Raw genomic sequence first — 26651 nt, forward strand, 5'->3', positions numbered from 1 at the left:
TCTGACAAAATATGCCAACACTTTTTATATACTGTTTGATAGATGACACAGGCAGAAAAAAATACATATTTATGTAAACATGTAACACAAGATAATGACCACATTTTGAAAATCAGATTTAACCATTGGAAGAAAGATATGAAAAATATATTGAATGTGGTGTAACGTGTAGAATGTGTAGGAATTTCCAAAACATCGATCAGGGATGGTTCTGGGACTGGTTGAAGAGGTACCTTTTGAGGGGTTGGGCGGTGTCTTGTTGAGGCACTTCACAGGTTATTTAATCTTTCCCCATGTGGAGGTTGTAGCATATACACTTAGGTCCAAAAGTAAATCTGGCACATGTAAAACGGGCCGTGTCTCTCATACTGCATTAGAGAGGGAACAGCATCTTCCTCACCAAGCAGGATATTACAAAAACTGAACAAAGGCTAGACTCTTTGTGCATACTGATTGTCCATGAAAGAGAGTTCATATGAAAGGACTTGTTATTAAAGTCACACAGAAAAACATGTTGTCATTTTTACAATGTGCCCAGGAGGGCTTTCCTGCAAATAGGTTCAGGGCATAACAACATGCTCAAGGCAGGCACACACGCCCGCGCACAAACACCCACACATACAAGATCAGATCAAGCTTGTCAAGGTTTTCATTGTCCCAGTGGTGAGGGTTTTGGTGTTATCCCTCTGATCCTGCCTAGTTCGACCGCAACACGGCATAATGTCCTCCCGGACCTCGTCACTGACAAGCACATAGAGAATCGGGTCCACCACACTGTTCAAACTGGACAGAGCCAGCGTGCAGGAGAAGGGGAAATGTACACTCCTCTCAAAGTCACAGTACCTCCTAACGTCCATGTGGTAATACGCCAGGGAGCGTGTCGCCAGGAGGAGGTGGTAGGGGGCGAAGCAGACGGAGAAGATCCCAATCACCCCGAAGGAGAGGAGCCGTACCTTCCTCTTGACCTGCTCCCTGAGCCCCTCGCTCTGCTTGACGTGACCCAGGATCTTCCAGTAACACAGCCCCATCACCAGCAGGGGCAGTAGGAAGCCGACCCCCACCCGCAGCAGGTTGAACATGGCCACGGTCCGTGGCATCGGGTAGGTCTCGTAGCAGCTTTGCGCTGTGTTGTTGCCGTCCTTGGACAGGTTGTCCTGAAACAGCACCAGGCAGTGTAAGGACATGACCACCAGGCACAACGCCAGGCACACCAGCCAGGCGAGGCGGGAGCTGCGGAACGACTTGGACCTCAGGGGGAAGGTGACCGCCAGGCAGCGGTCCACAGAGATGCAGCACAGCAGGTAGATGCTCACGTACATGTTGGAGTAGTATAAAAAGCCTGCCACACCGCAGGTGAACTTGCCCATGTCCCAGTCGTGGCCCTGGTTGTAGTACCTTATCCACAGGGGCATCGTAAGGATGTAGAGCAGGTCAGACATGGACAGGTTGAGTAGGAACACCCCCAAGATGTTCTGACTGCGGACCTGCTGGAGGATGGGGCAAAGCGTCAAGATGTTAAAGACCAGGCCCAAAATAAATGCCAGGATGTAGATGCCGGTCAAGAAGCCTGGGACAGGGCTTTCAGAGATGTCCACGCATGTGCTGTTACCCATCAGTTCTTCTGAAAGGTTTCTGAAAAAAAAGGGAAATAATTTGTTTTTTAATTTTTTATTAATTAGTTGATGTAATTAATATTATTATTATAGCACTAAACAATAACAAGGTCATTTAAGAAATATTTAGATTTTCTTTACTAGAACATTTAGCTCCAGGTTACTTTGCAATTCATCATGAGTAGGGGGCATTGTAGTCAAAAGCAGTTCTCTGTAACTCAGAGTAAGCCTGGGCTATCTCGAGGAAGAAGCCGTTGTTGAGAAGGCTTCTCATAATTTATATGTATCTTTCCAATGATTTTCCTACAGTACATCCTTAAATAAAAACATCAACAACTGTCTAGCCATTCCGAAAGTTAGGGATTCCCGGCCCACGGAACTGTAAAAGATAACAGTGTGTGCAAAGGTTTGCAGTAGCAATACTGCAGCAGCATGATAGACAGCAACATGACAGGCTGCATCCAGAGGTTTCTGATACCGAGACAGGCATCTATAGCACATCATCATGGTCCAACACCGACACTAAAGTGGCTTGCACCATTTATTTTTCTAGGCTGAGATGACACACATGATTTGTTTTTATAAAAGAAAATCAATTTTAATATTCTACTTCTTCACCAACTCATGTAATGGAACTTTCCTTTGAGGTACTGCGCCAGGGCCTCCACCAATAATGGCTGATCCCCTGGCTTTGACCCCATTCTCTCAGGGTGTCTCTAGAATAGCGTGGTATGAAAATAATACATTTTCCAGTTCAGACGTGTAATACATGTATAAAATAAGACCATTGTAGGCAACCATAATTTTTATAAACTCGTCCCTCAAAAGATGATGTAAAACTTGTAATCATAACACAAAAATGTTGTCAATATCTTACTGAAATATCACATTTTACACAAAACTCAGAAAATGTGACCTTAATGACAGGTCCTAGATTGAAAATATGAGTATACACATGCAAGAAGGGTTTCTGACATTTAGTCATCATCTTACAGATATTGTTTTCAGCGTTATTACAGTGGAATTGTCTTACTCCAAATTGCTTATGAAGCTATCTCAAAATGTTTAACTTGTGTGAAGTGTTCCCAATTGAAGGCTTTTTGACAGCATGATAGCAGTTCAGAAAGAAAACACAATTTGTTATTAAAAAGGATTCGTAATAGTCCATCTAGTTTGAAGGAGACATCATTATCAGATAAAATATGTACTGACAGTGAGAATACTAAGCTTTAAAAATCCCCTGCAAGACGGAAAGCCAAAACAACAAAGGAAATGCGATCATGTGATAATCTAAACATCAACAATACATAGTGGTAGAGGTACCACACCCAGACTTTCTCTAGAGATGTGGTTCAGGACCATAATATAGGACACGAATGAGTCAAAGAAATATTGGCTTTCACCCAATGACAAGTTTAAATGCCTATCATTAGATAAATATTTCCCAGGGTAATTGTTCTGCATTATCCTAAACTAGCTGACAATATACCTCAACACATATTGGGATTTGTGGCAGAGCATTTGTATCTCATTGTGACATTGGATACGATAGAACCAGGCTGCGACAGAAATAACTGCACGTTAGGAGGCCATAACCACAAACTGCGGATTGAGGAGCACTTTAACAACAACTCTGAACGTCGACGCATGTGGTAGGACATCCAAGCCATCACAGACCACCGGCCAAAGAACCCCACCCCCACAGTCTCCTTCACCGACGGAGCTAAATCGGTTCTACGCCGGCTTCGACCAGACGACCTCCGCTTTAGACTACCCATTGAGGTTGTGTGGTCTGCACTGGGCAGGGTGAATGCATGCAGGGCTGCTGGTGCTGATGGCGTCCCCGGGGCCGTGTGCCCAGGGCATGTGCAGGGCGGCTGGCCGAGGTCTTTACCGAAGGTTTCTACATGCCACTGGCCCAGGCGGTTGTCCCAATGCGCTACAAGACCGCAACCATTGTGCCAGTGCCGAAAGCAGGCGACTGGGTCTAGCCTGAATTGCTTCCGACCTGTTCACTCACCCACACGATAATGAAGTGCTTCGAAAGACTGGTTCTGGCCCACCTCAAGTCCTGCCTCCCCACAACACTGGATCCCTACCAGTTTGCCTACTGATTGAACCGGTCTACAGAGGACGCCATCTCCACAGCTTTACACTCTGCCCTGACCCACCTGGACAAAACCTACACCTATGTAACAATGCTGTTCATAGACTTCAGCTCAGCATTCAAAATTGGTCATCCCCTCTAGGCTGGTCAACAAATTCCATGACCTGGGGGTCAGCCCCTCTCTCTGCAACTGGACTTGGACTTCCTAACTAACAGACACCAGTCTGTCAGGTTAGACAACTTCACCTCCTCCACCCTGATCTTGAACACTGATGTTCCACAAGGATGTGTGCTGAGCCCCCTCCTGTACTCCCTCTTCACCCACGACTGTGTTCCTGTACACAGCTCCAACACCATTGTCAAGTTCACAGACGACAGCACGGTGGTAGGCCTGATCAGTGACAATGACGAGTCAGCCTACAGGGAGGAGGTCATGTGCCTGGCAGTATAGTGCACTGACAACAACCTGGCCCCTCAACGCAAAGAAAACCAAGGATTACATTGTGGATTACGGGAAGGCTGCAGTCACGCCCCAGTTCTCATTGATGACACTGAGCGTGTGCCCAGATTCAAATTCCTGGATGTCCACACCCCCGAGGACCTCTCCTGGACCCCTCAACACCTCAGCCCTGGTCCAAAAGGCGCAGCAGTGCCTGTACTTTTCGAGGAGGCTGAAGAAGGGCCACCTGTCTCCTAAGATCCTTGTGAACCTACCGTTGTACAATCGAGAGCATTCTGACTAACTGCGGCACAATGTGGTATGGTAGATCCTCCGTGGCTGACTGGAAGGCCCTGCAAAGGGTGGTGAAAACCGCCCAGCACATCACGGGTGCCCATCTTCCAGCCATCTTAGACCTCCAGCGCAAGCGAGGTCTACGTAGAGCATGCAGGATCTTCAGGGACCCTTCACATCCATGCCACAAACTGTTTGCCCTCCTACCATCAGGCAGGCGGTAGAGGTCTCTTCGTTCCCACACCAGCAGGCTCAGGAACAGTTTCTTTCTAGATTCTGTAACCCTGCTGATCTCTGTGATTCTAATTTGTTGTCTAATTATTGGCAAAACCACTCTATGTGATTGGTCAAACAACCTCAGAATAGGGCTGCCTGTGTAAACGCGGACTAAGATCAGTACTCAACAGGACATTGGGAAAACGCACCTCCAAACTCACAAACTGTTTTTTCCCCCTCGGACTCATTAGGTTCCTCAAACAGCAGCACTGATCTGTGATCATACTGATCACACATGAACATTCCAAATGCTCTGATGTCTTTCCATGGACATTCAGTGAACACAGAATATTATTTCATAGACATATGACACTCATATTGTACCTATAATATTCAATACTTGTACCCATTTTGTACATATTCCTCACATTACTCTTTTAAAAATTGCTGCTAGTTTACATGCTCATTTTGTTGTCCCCTCAAAATAACACAACACACAGCCATTAATGTCTATACCGCTGGCAACAAAAGTGGAAATGTCCGAATTGGGCCCGAAGTGTCAATATTTTGTGTGGCCACCATTATTTTCCAGCACTGCCTTAACCCTCTTGGGCATGGAGTTCACCAGAGCTTCATAGGTTGCCACTGGAGTGTTCTTCCACTCCTCTGTGACAACATCACGGAGCTGATGGATGTTAGAGACCTTGCGCTCCTCCACCTTCCATTTGAGGATACCCCACAGATGCTCAATAGGGTTTAGGTCTGGAGACATGCTTGGCCTGTCCATTCACCTTAACCCTCATCTTCTTTAACAAGGCAGTGGTCGTCTTGGAGGTGTGTTTGGGGTCGTAATCATTTTGGAATACTGCCCTGCGGCCCAGTCTCCAAAGGGAAGGGATCATGCTCTGCTTCAGTATGTCACAGTACATGTTGGCATTCATGGTTCCCTCAATGAACTGTACCTCCCCAGTGCTGGCAACACTCATGCAGCCCCAGACCATGACACTCCCACCACCATGTATGACTGTAGGCAAGACACACTTGTCTTTGTACTCCTCACCTGGTTGCAGCCACACACGCTTGTGATAACCACAGGACATGGTTCCAGTAATCCATGTCCTTAGTCTGCTTGTCTTCAGCAAACTTTTTGCGGGCTTTCTTGTGCATCATCTTTAGAAGAGACTTCCTTCTGGGACGACAGCCTGCAGACCAATTTGATGCAGTGTGTGGCATATGGTCTGAGAACTGAGAGTCTGAACCCCCACCCCTTCAAGCTCTGCAGCAATGCTGGTAGCACTCATACATTTATTTCCCAAAGACAACCTCTGGATATGACGCTGAGAATGTGCACTCATCTTCTTTGGTCGACCATGGCAAGGCCTGTTCTGAATGGAACCTGTCCTGTTAAACCGCTGTATGGTCTTGGCCACCGTGCTGCAGCTCAGTTTCAGGGTCTTGGCAAACTTATTTTAGCCTATGCCATCTTTAGGTAGAGCAATGCTACATTGAACAATTCTTTTTTTCAGATCCTCTGAGTTCTTTGCCATGAGGTACCATGTTGATCTTCCACTGACCAGTATGAAGGAGTGTCAGAGCAATAACACCAAATGTAACACACCTGCTTCCCATTCACACCTGAGACTAACGAGTCACATGACACCAGGGAGGGAAAATGGCAAATTGAGCCCAATTTGGACATTTTCACTTAGGGGTGTACTCACTTTTGTTGCGAGCAGTTTAGACATTAATGGCGGTGTGTTGAGTTATGTTGAGGGGACAGCAAATGTTATTCAGTGCATTTGATAAATAAATGTTTTAACTTTGAACTTGTGGGCCTAAATCATCTAATGACATTGTTGGGACAGACAAAGCTCTACAGAGGTGTTAGGGTATGGTCCTAGTAGGGTGAAATGTGTTGGATTCAGAAGGTTATTAGTGATCATGTTATCTTCCTAAAACCAGGTTAAGTTAAAAAATAAATAAATAACATACCACAAGCTGTTTCTGTTCCAGCAGATTATATAATAGATTTACCTGAAGTCTGAATAAACTTAATTAAATCAGTATTCGATTCTGGGCAACAAATGTCTTTTTAGTCAATACTAAACAACACCTGCAATCCTTTATTTAAAGATCACATTTACTCTGCCAAAGAGATTAAAAGTAATTATGTGATTGTAATAATCGAATCTGAGAATTAATTTTGCCATTGAAAGGAACACACTAGATATGCATCACATTCATTGGTACCATGGCTGCTTTTACATAGGCAGAACAATTCAGATTGTGAAACATGTGAAACATCATTTTCATGTTCTTTTCCTAAACTGAACAAAAAACAACAAACGTAGAGGCAGACCACAAAATGAGTGTAACCAAAACACAAACAATGAACGTCAAACTAAAGGGAAACCAGAGCAAATGAAATAGTGACCGCAATCAGGGACAAGCAGTTTATTACTGCAATCACATAGTTATTTCTTCAGCTCTCAAAAACACAACATTCGTTTTAATACCCACATATTTGTTGGAATTGAAAAGTTTTATGTACGTTCTGTTAAAAATGAAAGATAACAGGATATATTTTGCATGTTTTGTTTGTTTTTGGAGTTTATGATGACGTACAGTCTTCCCAGTCCCGGGAAGCCATACTTCCATTATCACATCATTGTCACACCTCATTTAAAGAGCCAGATATGACAGCAAAGGTCAATGAAAGAGTGTCAAATCTGGGTAATACTACATTTAAGGGCTTAATTGCATTGTGAGGCTTGTTTGATGTTGTACTGCTTTGGAAGTGTAATGATATAAGAAGTGCATGTGACAATTATAATATACTTATTGTTTAATTATTTGCATCGCTATTTGTCTTTTCTCACAAATCTGCCATGTTTGCGATTCTGCTTTTTGCAGCAAAACCACAGCAGAAGGGGAAGATTTGAAGAACAAAACACTCCACAGCAAACCTCTCCAAACCTCGCTAAACCTCACCACCCTCTGAACAGCTGCTTCATGTTGTTGCCGTCTGGCCGCAGATTCTGTCTGCCTAAATTCAGGACAAACAGACACAAAAACTCTTTTGTTCCTGCTGCTATAGGTTTTGTTAATAATTCAATGTGAGATGTGGACCTTTGTGTAGTATGTATTTACTTGTGTTCTCCTTCGATAGTGTCTGTTGTATGTATGGCTTATGTGTCGTTTATGTTGCACTTTATTTTGCTGCAAAACGAATTGCCCCTCGGGGATAATAAAGACTCCTTGAACCTTGAACCACCAAACCTCACTAAAACGGTTTTCTACTAAATATGTCGATTTAGGTATAGTGCAGCACCCCCTTAACAAGATAATAACAAAGATAATGTCAAACCACATGTTGGCTAGATAGCCAAGCTAGCTATCTGGATGTATCTCTATGTCTGGGTGCAACTACTCTCAGACACTTATCCAAAACATTTGCTCATTTGCTCAAGTACAGTATAATGCATCTTAACATAGAGACCTGCCATTTACAAAATACAACTGTCCCTGCGGCATGTTTACTTTTGCCTTCTTTCCACACGAAGACCTAACTATGGTTTTGTTATTAGGCTACAGTGTTCCATCCTCAAAATGAGGGTTCATTGTTTTTCACTGTCCAGGAATCGAAATACCTTAATTTCATAAGTGGAGGAAAGGGAGGATGTTCTGATTCCACATCCAGCCACCCTAATTGAGGAGCTATTTGGATGAAGTCACCACTCTTCACCAGTGGGACATTCTTAATTGCTTGTCCCAAGTACTTTGAAAAATGTTTAAACAATATTAAACATTTTAAAGAACATGTATTGTTTGTCATGAACAGTTAAAAATAAAGACCAATCATTAAAGCAATCTAATTGTAAAAATGTTGTGTTTATCAAGGTTAAAAGGCAAGGAACACACATTCCTGTGTTGAGAAGGGGGTCAGTGTCTTGTCTTCCCTGGTCTTATGATCATTGACCAATCTGGATCCACGGAATTTGAGTTGTTAAGACATAACAAGCAAAAGGAAACAACCTACAGTACATGAACTATGTTGTAAACAAAAATGCTTATAGTTACATAAATGATATGTGGGTCAGCATTCAGTCTCCAGTGCAAAATGTTCTCTGTAGTATTGGCTTGTATACACCCCAATGCTTTTTCAGCAACTCTCTCCTCTATCTTTTAACAGTCTGAAAAATAAGCTTACTGTGACCACTTTAGAATCTAAGGACGTAGAATTCCGTTAAAAAGACAGCAACAATCTTTGTTCACTTGAAAGGGGTCTGCAATGGTAGTTATAAAAGGTGAAGACAGAACATTGAGGTTGATAACATGCCACCTGTTGAGTAATGTAATCGTGGAAGTGTTGTTGTGTAATTGTGGTCTGAAAGTTCTACTGACTCCTCACCAACAATGCATGATAACTGCCAATATAAATGTTACCCAAATGAAGGGTTTCATCCAAAACATTATACAGCACAGTATATGCCTTAAAAGAAATAAAATTGAATTGAGAAAGATAGAGAGCTAACACTTTTTTTAAAGTAACTGATTGAAATATTTTACATGGCTATGGTTATTTAAATGAGAACATGCTTTAAAGTCAAGTAAAAAAATTATTGGACAGAGAAACTTTTAATGTAGTTTTAACCCTGTACTCCAGAACTTTGGGACAATAACGAGTATCACTTTAAAAATACTTTTCAAACCCAAATATTGTTCAGATTAATAATATTAAAACATGACAAAAAAGAAGAGCTTTACAAATCAATATTCATGGCATTAATAAATAAAATAGTAAAAGCATTAATACAATAACTGCATTTTGTTGTACTGTACTTGTATTGTTCAATGACAATAAAGTTGTATCTAATAACATTGTATAGAGCAAGAGGAGACCTCTTAATGTTGTATTTACATTTGACATTTTAGCAATTTAACTGCTCACCTCAGAGCAACTTACGTTTAGTGGTTTATAAGATGTTTGATGGAGCTATAACCTTTATACTTTACTATGCATTTATGAATCAGATATGGAAGGCTCATTATAGAATATGGAAAGGTGTTGTAAAGGAGCATTTATTGGTTATCATAATTAATATTGACAAGGCTTCAAACTTTTAAAAGTATGTGTATGCCCCATGTGGTGGTGCTGATTTTCCTGTCATACAGCACACACGATATCACGCTTAACTTGCAAGCTTCTCATTCATTTTAGTGGTGTTCGTTATAATGTTATTTAGCAATACTTTCCCCTGTTAGTAAATGTTGTATGTGTGCTAGCTAGCTAACCAAAGTATTGTGTAAATCAGTTACTGATAATTGGAATTTTCTGTAAATGTAATAAATTATTAATATTCTTAAATCTATCATTTTTTTCAGTTAAAATAAGTTAAAGCCAGACTACAGTATAGTCAATTTAATAGATAATAGTATAGTCAACCAAACAAAATGTTAATACAGAGCCTGAGAAATATATGAATCAGATTTAGAAGGCTCATTATAGAATATGGAAGGGTGTTGTAAAGGAGCATTTATTGGATATCATAATTCATAAAGCATTACTTAATGGATAGTAAACCTTAAATAAATCATTCATTATGATTATTGACAAGAAATTGTCATGGGCTTCAAACTTGATTCAAGTCAGTAAGATTGCAAATGTCTCAAACCTCTTTCATAAAAGTATATACAATGGTCCTCAGAAGTATTCACCCCCTCTTGGTCTTCTCCACATTGTGTTACACCATGAAATCAAAATTGATTTAATTACAGAGTTTTTGCCCCTGATCAAGACAAAAAGCTAAATGTCAAGTGAAAAATAGTATTTACAAATTGGTCTCAATCAAATATACAAAAGAGAAAATGACTGTTGATTCAGATTGAGCATGAGTGGAGATGCACACTGTAACTTCTTAGCTTCCACCAATTCAGCCCTGGTATGTAGCAGCATACGTAATGACTCTGGGCCTGTATTCATCAAGTGTCTCAGGGTAGGAGTGATGTTTGGCTTATAGTTTTGCATTGAACATGGCCTGCATCAACCTTTTAAAAGTACGAGTGCGGATTTAGGACCACTTTCTTTCACAGATCTAGAAAGATACATAGAAAACCTGAGTCTAGATCAGCAATCTTTTTCTTAGCTACTCGATATATACAGGCCCAGATCATACAGTGGGGAGAACAAGTATTTGATACACTGCCAATTTTGCAGGTTTTCCCACTTACAAAGCATGTAGAAGTCTGTAATTTTTATCATATGTAATTAATTAGCATTTTATTGCATGACATAAGTATTTGATACATCAGAAAAGCAGAACTTAATATTTGGTACAGAAACCTTTGTTTACAATTACAGAGATCATACGTTTCCTGTAGTTCTTGACCAGGTTTGCACACACTGCAGCAGGGATTTTGGCCCACTCCTCCATACAGACCTTCTCCAGATCCTTCAGGTTTCGGGGCTGTCGCTGGGCAATAAGGACTTTCAGCTCCCTCCAAAGATTTTCTATTGGGTTCAGGTCTGGAGACTGGCTAGGCCACTCCAGGACCTTGAGATGCTTCTTATGGGGCCACTCCTTAGTTGCCCTGGCTGTGTGTTTCGGGTCGTTGACATGCTGGAAGAACCGGCCATGACCCATCTTCAATGCTCTTACTGAGGGAAGGAGGTTGTTGGCCAAGATCTCGCGATACATGGCCCCATCCATCTTCCCCTCGATACAGTGCAGTCATCCTGTCCCCTTTGCAGAAAAGCATCCCCAAAGAATGATGTTTCCACCTCCATGTTTCACAGTTGGGATGGTGTTCTTGGGGTTGTACTCATCCTTCTTCTTCCTCCAAACACGGCGAGTGGAGTTTAGACCAAAAAGCCCTATTTTTGTCTCATCAAACCACATGACCTTCTCCCATTCCTCCTCTGGATCTTCCAGATTATCATTGGCAAACTTCAGCCGGGCCTGGACATGCGCTGGCTTGAGCAGGGGGACCTTGAGTGCGCAGCAGGATTTTAATCCATGACAGCATAGTGTGTTACTAATGGTCCAGGTCCTGCCGTGTAGTTCTGGGTTGATCCCTCACCTTCCTCATGATCATTGATGCCCCACGAGGTGAGATCTTGCATGGAGCCCCAGACCCAGGGAGATTGACCGTCATCTTGAACTTCTTCCATTTTCTAATAATTGCGCCAACAGTTGTTGCCTTCTCACCAAGCTGCTTGCCTATTGTCCTGTAGACCATCCCAGCCTTGTGCAGGTCTACAATTTTATCCCTGATGTCCTTACACAGCTCTCTGGTCTTGGCCATTGTGGAGAGGTTGGAGTCTGTTTGATTGAGTGTGCGGACAGGTGTCTTTTATACAGGTAACAAGTTCAAACAGGTGCAGTTAATACAGGTAATGACAGGAGGGCTTCTTAGAAGATAAACTAACAGGTCTGTGAGAGCCTGAATTCTTACTGGTTAGTAGGTGATGAAATATTTATGTCTTGCAATAAAATGCTAATTAAATATTTAAAAATGATACAATGTGATCTTCTTGATTTTTGTTTTAGATTCCGTCTCTCGCAGTTGAAGTGTACCTATGATAAAAATTACAGACCTCTACATGCTTTGTATGTAGGAAAACCTGCAAAATCGGCAGTGTATCAAATACTTGTTCTCCCCACTGTATATCAGAAGACACGTCTACACTAGATAAAAACAGTCCCTGAAAACAGATGTATATTTTAAACAGTCAGAGGTGCAGTTGGTGAATCAGTTCTGGCGTGAATCCCCTACAAATAATAAATGTACAGTAGCGATTTTTTGAACAACTAAGGGGTAGGCTGTGGGGTTATTTTAGGTGCTCTTTGAAAAGGTTTTCTGAAAATGGTCAGAGGCTCAACTACCTCTAACCTCAACGGAAAGATGTTTGTGGGTTGTAAGGGAAGAGAAAAGTATGAACAGGACTAAATGAGTCATTTAACATGTGCATTCTTCTTTCATTTTGAAATGAACACCATTGGTTCTTTAAATAAATGTATTTACACTAGATAGAACAAGCATGTTTGCGAAATTATTCATTTCCAATAATGTAAGAGACATGCTCCATTTCATCACAGCTACATGACAGGTTGGTCAAAGATCTGATATAACAGACACAGGTATTAAAACAAAATCAGTCCTGTGTACCGGTGGCACGATGTGTTTGCTTATCTAAGTTTATCATATTAAACTTTGTGATCATTAGAAAACCCTTTTGCAATCTTCCTATGTTTAGTGTCTGTGTTTTTTGCCAATCTTAATCATCTTTTCTTTTTATAGGCCAGTCTGAGCTATGGCTTTTTAATTACCACTCTGCCTACACTGTAAAACATTTATTTCATTTTATGGTAATTTACTTTTATACCATAAAATGTTTTATATTTAAATATTTTTTTTAATTGGACATAAAATCTTTATTCAATATTTGTCCTGGAAAATAACTGGAAAAGACTGTTATGAGAAAACAAGAAATATCTGTTTTTCCACAGACTTTGAATCGCTGTTTACAAAAATAAACTGTTTGAAAAAGGAGTATTTCATTTTTATTATCGATATCCCTGCATGCTTTGGACATGTTCATTTGGTTTATGTTTGTTGTAATTGATATGAAGGTGACAGAGCTTTGTTTTTTGTGCAGTGTTAACCTTTGGAATGTTTTATTTATGTACAGTGTTAACCTTTGGAATGTTCTTGGGGATTATGGTGGTGTTTGTGTGCCAACCATAGAGATTAAGACGATTCCATTTGGTTTTCTTTGCTGTTCTTGGCCGTTACGTGAGGTCAGACAAAGCTGAGCTCTGACTCTTGCATATTTTTGCCAACCTTGTGCCTGGTAGACTTTGATACATTGTCAAAATAGTAATAACTGGCAGATGCACCCCCTTAGCAAGATTATAACAAATATAATGTCAAACCACATGTTGGCTAAATTGCCAAGCTAGCTATCTGTATGTATCTCTATGTCTGGGTGCAATAACTCTCAGACACTACTCAAAACATTTGCTGATATGCTCAAGTACAGTATAATGCATTTTAACATAGAGACCTGCCATTTACAAAATACAACTGTCTGTCCCTGCGGTATGATTACTTTTGCCTTCTTTCCACATGAAGACCTAACTATGGTTTTGTTATTAGGCTACAGTGTTCCATCCTCAAAATGAGGGTTCATTGTTTTTCACTGTCCAGGAATCGAAATACCTTAATTTCATAAGTGGAGGAAAGGGAGGATGTTCTGATTCTACATCCAGCTACCCTAATTGAGGAGCTATTTGGATGAAGTCACCACTTTTTCACCAGTGGGACATTCTTAATTGCTTGTCCCAAGTACTTTGAAAAATGTTTCAACAATATTTTGCAGGTTAAAGAACATGTATTGTTTGTCATGAACAGTTAAAAATAAAGACCAATCATTAAAGCAATCTAATTGTAAAAATGTTGTGTTTATCAAGGTTAAAAGGCAAGGAACACACATTCCTGTGTTGAGAAGGGGGTCAGTGTCTTGTCTTCCCTGGTCTTATGTTCATTGACCAATCTGGATCCACAGAATTTGAGTTGTTAAGACATAACAAGCAAAAGGAAACAACCTACAGTACATGAACTATGTTGTAAACATGGACCCTGAAATGAGAAAAAAATGCTTATAGTTACATAAATGATACTTAGGGTGGGTCAGCATTCAGTCTCCAGTGCAAAATGTTCTCTGTAGTATTGGCTTGTATACAACCCAATGCTTTTTCATCAACTCTCTCCTCTATCTTTCACCAGTCTGAAAAATAAGCTTACTGTGACCACTTTAGATTCTACAGACGTAGAATTCAGTTTAAAAGACAGAAACAATCTTTGTTCACTTGAAAAGGGTCTGCAATGGTAGTTATAAAAGGTGAAGAAAGAACATTGAGGTTGATAACATGCCACCTTTTGAGTAATGTAATCGTGGAAGTGTTGTTGTGTAATTGTGATCTGAAAGTTCTACTGACTCCTCACCAACAATGCATGATAACTGCCAATATAAATGTTACCCAAATGAAGGATTTCATCCAAAACATTATACAGCACAGTATATGCCTTGAATTGAGAAAAATTGAATTGAGAAAGATAGAGAGCTAACACTTTTTTTAAAGTAACTGATTGAAATGTATTGCATGGCTATGGTTATTTAAATGAGAACATGCTTTAAAGTCAAGTAAAAAAATGATAGGACAGAGAAACTTTTAATGTAGTTTTAACCCTGTACTCCAGAACTTTGGGACAATAACGAGTATCACTTTAAAAATACTTTTCAAACCCAAATATTGTTCAGATTAATAATATTAAAACATGACAAAAAAGAAGAGCTTTACAAATCAATATTCATGGCATTAATAAATAAAATAGTAAAAGCATTAATACAATAACTGCATTTTGTTGTACTGTACTTGTATTGTTCAATGACAATAAAGTTGTATCTAATAACATTGTATAGAGCAAGAGGAGACCTCTTAATGTTGTATTTACATTTGACATTTTAGCAATTTAACTGCTCACCTCAGAGCAACTTACGTTTAGTGGTTTATAAGATGTTTGATGGAGCTATAACTTTTATACTTTACTATGCATTTATGAATCAGATTTGGAAGGCTCATTATAGAATATGGAAAGGTGTTGTAAAGGAGCATTTATTGGTTATCATAATTAATACTGACAAGGCTTCAAACTTTTAAAAGTATGTGTCTGCCCCATGTGGTGGTGCTGATTTTCCTGTCATACAGCACACACGATATCACACTTAACTTGCTAGCTTCTCATTTATTTTAGTGGTGTTCGTTATAATGTAATTTAGAAATACTTTCCCCTGTTAGTAAATGTTGTATGTGTGCTAGCTAGCTAACCAAAGTATTGTGTAAATCAGTTACTGATAATTGGTATTTTCTGTAAATGTAATTTTTTATTAACATTCTTAAATCTATCTTTTTTTTTCAGTTAAAATAAGTTAAAGCTAGACTATAGTATAGTCAATTTAATAGATAGTAGTATAGTCAACCAAACAAAATGTCAATACAGAGCCTAAGAAAAGCGAGGATGAAGGCAGGGTACGATATAAAGAGAAAAACACCAGAGGAAAGAGTAGAGATGCAGACAGTTGAAATGAATGCAGAAGGGTCCACCAGTAGTTGATTAGCCTACTTCACAAGCCCATTATCAGAAATTGATGCAATTACAGTGATAAGTAGCACAAATGTTGTTTAGCTTTAACTTGCAATGAGGGCAGGTCCAAGCATTTCACTCATGTAATTGCAAACAAACGGCAGATTGTTATAATAAAAATATACAGCTCTGGAAAAAGTTAAGAGACCATGGCAGCCATTCTATTCCGGTGTCTGTTAAATTCCAACACAAGCACACCTCATTTTACATAATGAGGTACTGATTAGGTGATTATCTGAACCATCTAATCTAACGAGGAAAAGTATGAAAACCACTGCTGTGGTTGTCACTATCCTCTTGCAATAGGACCCTAACCCAGTGCAAGTACTACCTCAAAAGCAATTTGAATAAAACAATAACTATTCAGCATGACAAAAGAGTAGAAAAGAGAAGCTTTGAGTGAGGAAAAGAAGGGTTCAATTCTGTCTGTACTGGCAGAGGGATACAGTGAGCGTCAGGTTGTTTCCATCCTGAAAGTTTCAAAGACGGCGGTTCATAAGAACCAGGTCAAGCAACAGACATTGGGGACAACAAAGCTACTGACTGGCAGAGGGCAAATACGACTGAGATGACCGTCAACTCATTCAAATGTCACTCAACAACCGTAGGATGACATCAAGTGACCTACAAAAAGAATGGCAAACAGCAGCTGGGGTGAAGAGAACGGTGAGGACGGTTCGAAACAGACTCCTAGAGGTAGGGCTGAAGTCGTGCCAAACTAGAAAAGCCCTTCATCAATTAGAAGCAAAGAAGAGCAAGGCTGAAGTTTGCAAAAGACCAAAGGATTGGACTGTAGAGGAATGAAGTAAGGTCATCTTTTCTGACTAGTCAAATTTTCTGTTTTGCCCAACACCTGGTCGTCTAATGGTTAAACGGAGACCTGGAGAGGCCTACAAGCAACAGTGTCTCCTCCCACTGTGAAATTTACCACCATACCACCCCCAGATCAGATATACATTTCGCTCAGCTATTCTGTTTCTAATCACACAGCTCACTCCTCCAAGATGTTCTCAAGTGAACATTCTTGCTGCCTAATTTACAAGAGGTAATGTATAGAGTTGTCTGCTTTGTTTTAGTGGATTTGAGTTGGTAAACACAGACAGAAAATTATTTATTACAGTTTTATAGCATGATGGTTAACTAAGCAAAATACTTTGAGTCAGCTTAATTGGCCATGCCAACGTGTTCTGATAATGACAGAAAAACTATGTAGTTTCCCTACATCAATCATCTTAACACTGCCATGCAAAACCAAAATTACACCGTGGCAGGACAAATGTTTGCTTCCTGTACTTGGTGGTTACCAGTTACACAAAGGAAAGATCCATTTCCTGTATGTGTATTGTGTATGTGTGTTAGCAGAATATTTCTGGTAAATAGTATGTCACAATTTTTCTTTTCTTTAGTTATTCCACTCGTTTGGTCAATCCTGTGTTCTTGGGCTATAATCTTGTGCTAAGGTTAGCAAGAGCTGTGATATTTGCTGGAATCCACAAAATGTTACTTGTTGAGCATTCTCTTCCATAGGATTTATCAGAAGTATGTCAGATTAATAGACCCACTTGACATTTCCCAGAAATGTGCTAGTGCCATTCCCTTATTGGATTGTTCATAATATTAACCTCAAATTATCATTCATTCGCACCTACTATTGTACATTTTAGAAATCCTGCATACTCCTGACAATATCCATTGTATTCTCAATCAGCACTCCGAACCACAGTTCCAGGGTTCCCACAAACACCTACTGCACGTATATAGTTTCATTGTTTTAGCACCTGTGGAGGCAATCACCATGTTTGCAAATGCAAGAGCCCAAAATCAGTCACTGGCTCCAGTCCTGGATGTCTCTAATCATCCAGGACCTTTGTAAGTACCCATATCAATCACGCCACTTCAGCCAATATCTGCATAGTGGTTTTTTTTTGGTAACGTTGCATGGAACTGTATAGGAGCCAAAAGCACAGGTATGTTAAGGCCAGTTATACAGCTGAAGACAGAACATTTCACATGTAACCAGCCACATTTGCTATAATATTTTGCGACATCTATTATGCAGATATAAATCCTTGTAATTTTGATTAATTTGTTCCTGTTTAAATGTCATTGTTTTGATATGCTTAACACCCTAAACTTTCTCATTCTAAAACTCTAATGCGTGGCTTTGTAACAAGCACACTAGCATCCCCTCGCTGATTTGACAGCTAAAACGCGGTTACACATCTGACTGCCAAATCACCAGGTTTAATTGTTTGGTTTACATGCGATTGCAATGCCTGACAAGCTGTTTCACATTGCTAATGGCAAGTTCTTCTTCTTGTTTACAGTAGTCATCCTGTGGCCAGAGTAGAAGAGAGGATGGTGTATTGGTATTAAATGAAACCGTTTTAATGAAGCTAAAAAGCACAGACCTGCTTCTTAAATCCGGAAACATATGTGAGGCGATGAGAACCGGGACTCTCTGATCAATTAGAGGGAATAAACTGCTCAAAAAAAGGAAGGGAACACTTAAACCACACATCAGATCCCAATTAACAAAATATATAAAAATCGAAATCCTTACTGATATTTGAGAACAAAATGACGTAACAACGGTGAACGGAAACCAAAATCACCAACAGACTGTGGACCGGATTCAAACTCACATCGGAAATTTGAGTAAACACTTGAAATCACAGTCTGTTCCAACATGCGTGCATTTCGTCACGGCTACTCGTAATGTGACTCAGTAGTGTGTTTGGCCCCCACGTAATTTTTTGGACCAGAGTAAATTTCAGGAGATATTGGCTTGAAATAAATGAAATAATCTGCCAATGGAAAAAGACAAATTACTTGGTATTCAAGGCATATTTTCTAAAACCAAGCAGTATTATCTAATACAACTTTAGCTTGTTAAGAAAATGTAACTTATTTTAAGGATAGTTAGATTTTTTACTTGTAAAAAATATATTTCTGTATTATTATTTCTGTAGTGGACATCCAAAATTCGCTGGGACACTGGGAAAATAATAGAAGTTTTCTGCAAAATTCTAGTCAGATCCATATTTATTTAATACTTAAATGACCTTCAAACGAATTTCAGATGACCTTCATCAGAACACATCTCCAGTCTCTATTTCTACATTCTTAACAACATCCGCGAAGGGCACAGTTAACCAAAAGTCCTTACCTGTCAATTGTGGGGGTAGTTGTTGACATTGGTTTTTCAAAAATGGGCCAAAACATTCTGTATCTGTCACAAATCCCTTAGGCCGAGAAAAGATCCAGGAAGACTGAGACGATGCGCCAGAACAGTTAACTTGCCACCAGACCAGGACAATTCCACATGGTGAAAGAAAGAGAGCTGCAACGTCCAGATTCAAAATACTCTGATGAGAGCTGAGAAGCAATAGAGTGAGGTTTCCAAACCAGTACACGTCCTCAGGGACATTCAATTGTCAGTCAACTACTCACTCTGTTTACCACTGAGTCTACTACTCACACTCACTCTAGTACAGATGTCAGTCAGATAGACATTTATACTTAGACAGACACGTTTAAGGAAGAGGAAGAGATATTTTTTTTTGGGGGGGGGGGTTTCCTACAGCAGACACATGCATCTGATAGAAACAACATAATAGCGATAGGCAAATTACTAGGAAAACTTGAAACATTCAAATAGAGGAAGGTTTTCTGAATCACTTCTCTCACACAAACTTCCCCGAAAGTACATGTGGATTGTTCTAGCTGAAATATAATTTGATATGGCTGATGAACAATGATTCCCTTTGCAAAAAGAGAGTGAATGGTGGAAACACAAGCTTTAATGAACCAGGAAAGGTGAGTCAACAAAACACAAGAACATTAGTTTCGTTCAAGTGGCTTTTCCTGTGATGTACATGTCCTCAGTACATACCACCCATGGTCTTGGATTGCTGTCAGAGTTCTGGCTTACAAGGGCTGTATGTTCGATTCTTGCTGGGGACAACAACACAAATTATACAAAAGCAATTGCAAGCTGTTAATAGTGGTACAATGTCTGCAAAATATTCTATCTACCACACAGAAACCATTCTGCTCATTAGCATCCTGTGTAACCTGGCTCACCCCACACTCTGTTTACCTTGTAAGATAAACATGTATCTTACCATTATGGTCTTGTTATATTCCAGCAATAGAACTCTTCACCGCTGTTTAAGCGGTTTTAAAGCCCTTTTCACATCAGCAGATGTCACAAAGTGTTTTTACAAAACACCTGGCCTTAAACCCCAAGGAGCGCAGTAGTGTTGAATTTTAGTGGCTAGGAAAATCTCCCTAAGAATGCCAAAATTTAGGAAGAAACCTAGAGAGGACCCAGGCTCAGAGGCGTGACCAGTCCTCTTCTGGCTGTGCCAAGTGAACATATTAAGATTACAATAGTAATAATTAATAAATGCGTGTGGGGTGAGTCTTGAGTCTATTTAAACTTACTCAAGGTTGGAAGTATGACCAGATGGACAAGGAAAGAGATAACACGGGGAGGTGTCAGAACAGTGGCAGATGAAATCGTCAGGCATCATCTCGATCTGTAACACAACCAGGAGGACTCTGGACTGGGACAGCAACGGGTCCAATGGGTCCCCCAATCCAGGTACTCTGCAGATGTGGGCCAGGACCTCATGCCCTCCTAAGTTCAAAATGGGAGGAGACTGGGAAAATTCAGAAAATGTATTCCTCATATCAACAAGGAATTATATTGGAGAAGGAGAACTGACCCTACTCCCCCAGCACAATAATATAGCAGCGTAAGACCTTGGGACTGAGACAGGGGAGGGTCTGGCGACACTGTGGACAGGGCCCAACAGGCAGGAAATCAATCCACCCACATTGCCAAGCATCAACCCAAGGTACACCCACCAACCGCAACCACCCTGAATGAGGGCAGAGTATTGCCAGCAGAGTACAGCCCAATTGCACAAGTGCGCAAAAGAGAGACAACAACAAGCCAGTGACTCCCCCCTGATAGACATTGAAGGGAGGGCAACCCAGAGGCGATGAGAGCCCACCTGGCAAGACAGCAAGGGTGGACAGTATCAAGCCTTTCTGGTCACCTTCACGCCCCTGGGCCAGGCTACACCAAATCATAGACCGTGCTGTAGAGATGAGTCTTTAATAAACACTTGAAAGTTTGCACTGTGTTTGCATTTCTAACCTTAACCTTTTCATGCATGAGTTTCAAATATTCTTTACCGACCCCCCCAAATGCTGGAACTCTCAGTACACACTCATTTGAACAGTCATCTTGCCAGGTAAGGAACACTACATACATTGTATTGCAAGCTTCTCTCGTTGACTCGAATTCTAAGAGCTGCAAAATCTGGTTGATGTATAACTGTAGCTAGCTAACAAACATCAGCTAACCACTAGCAAACGTCAGCTAACCGCTAGCAAATGTCAGCTAACCGCTAGCTAACAAAGCGTGACCTGTAATTCAGTGCAGTGAAATTAATAAACTATATAAAAAGCATAGCGGCGCCCACAACGGTTAATGTAACTTCTAGAAGGTTTTTACAATGGTTTTGATCGGTTGTCAGCTCTTCCAGGAAATGTTAAGATGCTCTATAGTAGTCGCTAATATCATTCGTTTTTGTGTATTAGTGTTGTCTGTCTGTTGGTACGTAAGTAACACTTCTTGTCCCAATTTGAATGCTTTCTACCTGGTTAATATCATAGTGTGGTCTTGAAACAATTACAATCAGGAAATAAAGTTATAAACACTGTTTGAGCTAAATGTGAGTAAATAACAGTGAGGTCTGACCAGCCATTGTTCCGTTACTTGTAGCTAGGCGTGCTAATGGTGCGTTCTAAACAATGCGTTCTAATCACACCAGTGTGATCGTACGCTTCAGGGACCACTCTAAACTGATTACACTGGTGTGATCGTACACGTCAAAGGGTTAATTGGCAAATCATTCCACAGTAGTGGAGCTCTATGAGAAAAGGCCCTGCCTCTGGCTGTTTGTTTAGAGATTCAAGGTACAATTAAAAGGCCTGCATCTTGCGATCGTAGGTTACGTGTAGATATGTATGGCTGGATCATTTCAGCGAGGTAAGTAGGAGCAAGTCCATGTATTGATTTATAGGTTAACAGTAAAACCTTAAAATCAGCCCTAACAGGCAGCCAGTGCAAAGAGGCTAGTACAGGGGTAATGTGTTCAGCACTAATTGAAGTTTATTTATTGATTTGTCAGGGTAACCGGAAAGTAGAGCATTGGAGTAATCTAGTCTAGAAGTAACAAAAGCATGGATTTTTCTGCATCAGTTTTTGATAAAATGTTTCTGATTTTTGCGATGTTTCAAAAATGAGAATGAGCAAATCTTCTAACATATTTTATATGTTCTTTAAAGGAGAGGTAAGGGTCAAGGGTAACACCGAGATTTCTTACAGATTTTTGGGATACGACCATGCAGCCGTCGAGGTTCACAGTGAGATTTTCTAACAAAGCTCTTTGTTTCCTGGGTCCTAAAATGAGCATTTCTGTTTTTCTTGAGTTTAAAAGCAAGAAGGTCTCTGTCATCCACTTCCTAATATAGGAAAAGCATAATTCCAAAATAGCTAATTTTGGGGCTTCTCCATGCTTCATTGAAATGTATATATTGATGGCATTTCTTCCCAGTGACCAAGAGAAAGTTATTGCCCCTGCTGCAGGAGCTGTGCTGGGGGGCTAACAACACTATTGTTTCTTCCTGGTGGCACAGACACAGTTTTTCTCATTCCTACACTAACATAATCCTTGCCTGGCATTTGCGTCTGAAGCCGAGCCTCTAACTCTGCTATCTTTATCTTTAGACAATAGTTTTCCTCCATGTTGTAGCTACAACAATTACAATGAAAAGGCATAGTAATGATAATTCCGTTAATTATGTCCAAAAAGAGTACCAAAATGTTGGGTAAAAGGTCAATAAATAAAAAATATTGCGTTGGTAAAACTCTTGAAGTAGAATTTGACCAATTAGTTTATATAGAGTAAATTCGAGTTTTCAGGTAGCCAGGTAGGTAACAGCAAGCAGCGTACAGCAAGTCAACAAAATGTCAGCCTTTGCCCATTTTTATAAAACCTTTTCAGGTAAAAAGTTGCTTACGGTGAGAATTGTTATTAGGATTATTTGTAAAATGTTGCGTGTAGTGCTACAGCATTTCAACTGATTTCATGCCTGGTCACGGTGTGGTCGCAATTTTTTGGACGACATCCTAGTGTACAGTACCACACGTGACCAACACGTCTCTTTAGTACGAGAGGTGCTGGGAAGACTATTGGAGCACAAACTGTATGCCAAGGCTGAAAAGTGGGAATTCTTCCAATCGACCGTCTCCTTCCTTGGGTGCCAGGTCTCCGTTGCCGGAGTGGAAATGGAGGAACAGCGAATCGAGGCATTGACGACAAATTACTTCCTATCATTCCCGTCGCGAATAGTGGCTCCTGTCCATTGGAATCTCGAAGAGGACATCCACATAGCACTGCCAGCCGACCCCACGCCTGAGTCCTGTCCCCCTGACCGTCTGTCCCCCTGACCGTCTGTCCCGCTGTCCCCCTGACCGTCTGTCCCCCTGACCGTCTGTACGTGCCCACGGTCATATAGGACCGTTTACTCACCTGGGCCCCGCTCCACACCTGCCTCAGGGCACTCTGGGATCGGCAAAACCATCACCTTGGTGGCAGAGAAATACTGGCGGCCTAACCTAGCCCGGGATGTATGTTGTATGTCACCTCATGCGCTACGTGTGCCCAGAGTAAGACCCCTAGACACCTTCCCTACGCTGCTGATCCCTCACCGACTGTGGTTGCATCTATCCGTGGACTTCATTACCGATCTGCCTCCCTCGGAGGGCCATACAACCACACTGGTAATCGTGGACCGGTTCTCAAAGGCTTGCCACCTCCTCCCTCTAAGTGGACTGCTCATTGCTCTGCAGTTCGTAGAGGCTCTCTTTATCCACGTCTTCCGGCACTATGGGACCCCGGAGGATATCGTCATGGGCCGAGGCCCTCAAGGGTTTGGAGGGCCTTTATGGAGCGCTTGGTTGTCACAGTCAGCCTCACCTCTGGGTACCGACCCCAGTCCAACGGGCAGGTGGAGAGGGCGAACCAGGAGATCGGCAGGTTCCTCCGGTGCTACTGTCAGGACTGGCAGGGGGAGTGGTCGGGTTTTCCTGCCCTGGACAGAGTATGCCCAGAACTCTCTCTGCCATTCCTCCACTAACCTAACACCCTTCCAGTGCAATTTGGGTTACCAGCCGGCCCTGGAACCCTGGCACCCGTGACAGACCCAAGCCCCGGCAGTGGACGAGTGGTTTCGGCGCACGGAAAGGGTGCGGGAGGCTGTCTACAGCATGCAATGCACCGGCACAAGTTCCAGGCCGACAATCACCGCAGTGAGGCGCCTGTTTTCCATCCGGGTGAAAGGGTCTGGCTCTCGACGAGGAACCTGCCCCTCCGCCTGCCCTGCAGGAAGATAGGGTCTTTGATTTGTCGGGCCCTTTAAGGTCCTGGGTAGAGTCACAGGAGTGACGTACAGGCTTCAGCTCCCCGCTGATTATCGAATTAACACCTCTTTCCATGTGTCTCTCCTCAGGCCGGAGGTGGCTGCCCCCCCCCCCGGACATTGCGGGGGACCCGGCATTCTTGGTCCGTTCCGTCTTGGATTCGAGACGTCGGGTGGGGCGTCTCCAGTACCTTGTCGAGTGGGAGGTGTTCGGCCCTGAGGAGCGGTGCTGGGTTCCGGCGCGGCTCTCCTTTCGGACTTCCACCGCCATCGTCCAGACTGGCCCGCACCACGTCCTAGGGGTCAGCCCCGGGGCTGGTGCCGTCCCGCTGCTGGAGCAGCACGTCATTGCGGGGTGCTGTCACGGATCCTCCCAGAACAGTGCCTCCCCTGCGCAGGTCCACGTCACCTGCCTTATTGTCACCATCGTTCCCAATCCCTCTCAACACGGCGCTCTTGAATGCCGTGTTCTGCCACACTCACCTGATTCCCATTCCCCATTAGTAGGTGTACGTATGTTCCCTCAGCTCCCCAGTTCATTGTCTAGTATTGTATCAACATCACGCTGTTCGTTAGCTGGTTAAGTGTTCATTTGTTTCTAGCCGTGTCTAGCGCTGTGCACCTGTTTAACCACAGTATTTATTTTGGCCTTATTCCCCATTCCGAGTACCAGCTTCTTTTGTCTGCTTAGGGGGGAGATCCTGTTAACCACCGTTGGTTTGGTGGTGTTTTCACAATTGCTACTCCTTGGCATTTTTGTTCCTGTATCTGCCTTCGTCCTTTTCCCTTACACTGTGACATACATTTTCGCAGGCACACATATTAAGCATAGTCTTGGATTGGATACTCTGTTGAAATTTCCATTGAGCTTGAATTGTTTTGGTCAAGCACTATGTTTAATCTGTTTCAGTCCTAACTCACAGGTGTCTACCGCCAGTTAAATGGACCCCATCGGTTTCTTGGACAGATCAGCTTTTGGTTTTTACAATCTGGAAATTGTCTTGAATGGACTCCGAAATCAGGCAACCAGATGACATGGGCTTTAGTTCTTTACAAGACAGGGTCTCATTGGTGGAATTACAAGAGGTTAGGAAGTAATTATTATTAACAGGTGAAAAATAGAAAGTCGCTAACAGTGGTGACCAACCTTGCTTCACTGATCTGTAATTGACCAGCCCAACAATAGCACACATGACTACAGTATATAGCACACATGACTATACACATGACTATAATAGCACACATGACTTAAATATATGACTATACTCATTTAATTTCAATCCGGTGTTATTGGTGAGATCCATAGTTCACCACCAGCGGAGTTGACATTTCATTTCCTGTTTATTTAACTATATTTTATATTCTTCATTTCCTGTCATATGCACACATACATTATAATGCATGGCTTGTAGACCCTTGTGTTCAGTCTTTGGACCTTAAACAGAAGCTCACACATCCACCCTTGTCATCAGGCTTTCGTAGCTTTACATCTGAGGACAGAAAGTCATCAGGAACCTGCATTTAACTCAGATTAGACTGCACAGCATGAAATGTTGCGACTATCTACTTGTCTTTGACATTTTTTCCTCCAGGGACTGGAACTGAAGGGACTTTCGAATAATGTCTTCCCTGAAATTGACCTGGCCTAACTAGAACAGTCCACTGTGCAAGCTTCCTGCCTGACAGCAGCAATTTGACCCACTAATTAATAAAATTGTTATTCATTGACAGTGATTAAATCAAGAAAGCCAGCTGATAAAATGTTTTAATGTGCAAAGGTAAAGTTTGCCTACCTTAGTGTTGAGGATTCTGGAGGAGCAGTTTTTTTTTGCAGGAAAGTCGTTTATGTGAACACAAAGGCATGCAGTGGCAGGATGGAAAAGATTTGAGCTACTTCAGTTGGAATCTGTCAGTTTTGCCATTTTTGTTTCATGTTGGTCCTTCTCTTTCTCAGAGGAATTGTCACACGGCAGAGTGTCTATGGGTTTTCACTCTATTGTAATTGATCAATTAAGGTCCTTGATTAGTTTGGAACTCTCTGACCTGGTTGTCTCTGTCTTAAATGGACAAAACAAAAAGCAGACACACTTTGTCTTGAATTGAATGAGTTACCCTCATCCCCTCCAACCCTCCCCCATGCTAAACAATTAGGATTTAATGGACAGAGGGTTGAGGCCATGTTCAGCAGAAGCCACGGTTCTCTCCCATTTGCCGCCGTATGTTGGATGTCAACAACGCTGGTTATGTAGGAGCTGATTGACAGGCTGTGAAA

General features: G+C 41.6%; 1 protein-coding gene across 2 annotated transcripts; it reads right to left on the minus strand.

Annotated features, from left to right (window-relative positions):
• gpr184 (G protein-coupled receptor 184) lies at positions 1-26442 on the minus strand. Of its 2 annotated transcripts, none has more exons than XM_010872973.3 (2): positions 26173-26442; positions 1-1632 (listed from the first exon to the last, which is right to left on the minus strand). In XM_010872973.3, the coding sequence occupies exon 2, from the start codon at positions 1611-1613 to the stop codon at positions 627-629; it is 987 nt and encodes a 328-aa protein (XP_010871275.2). In that variant the 5' UTR covers positions 1614-1632; positions 26173-26442; the 3' UTR covers positions 1-626. The 2 variants fall into 2 exon arrangements, with proteins under 2 accessions (XP_010871275.2, XP_010871268.2); XM_010872966.4 differs by lacking the exon at positions 26173-26442 and adding an exon at positions 19047-19368.
• Positions 26443-26651: the final 209 nt, after the last annotated feature.

This window comes from Esox lucius, chromosome 1, assembly GCF_011004845.1.
Source record: "Esox lucius isolate fEsoLuc1 chromosome 1, fEsoLuc1.pri, whole genome shotgun sequence".
Classification (NCBI taxonomy): domain Eukaryota; kingdom Metazoa; phylum Chordata; class Actinopteri; order Esociformes; family Esocidae; genus Esox; species Esox lucius.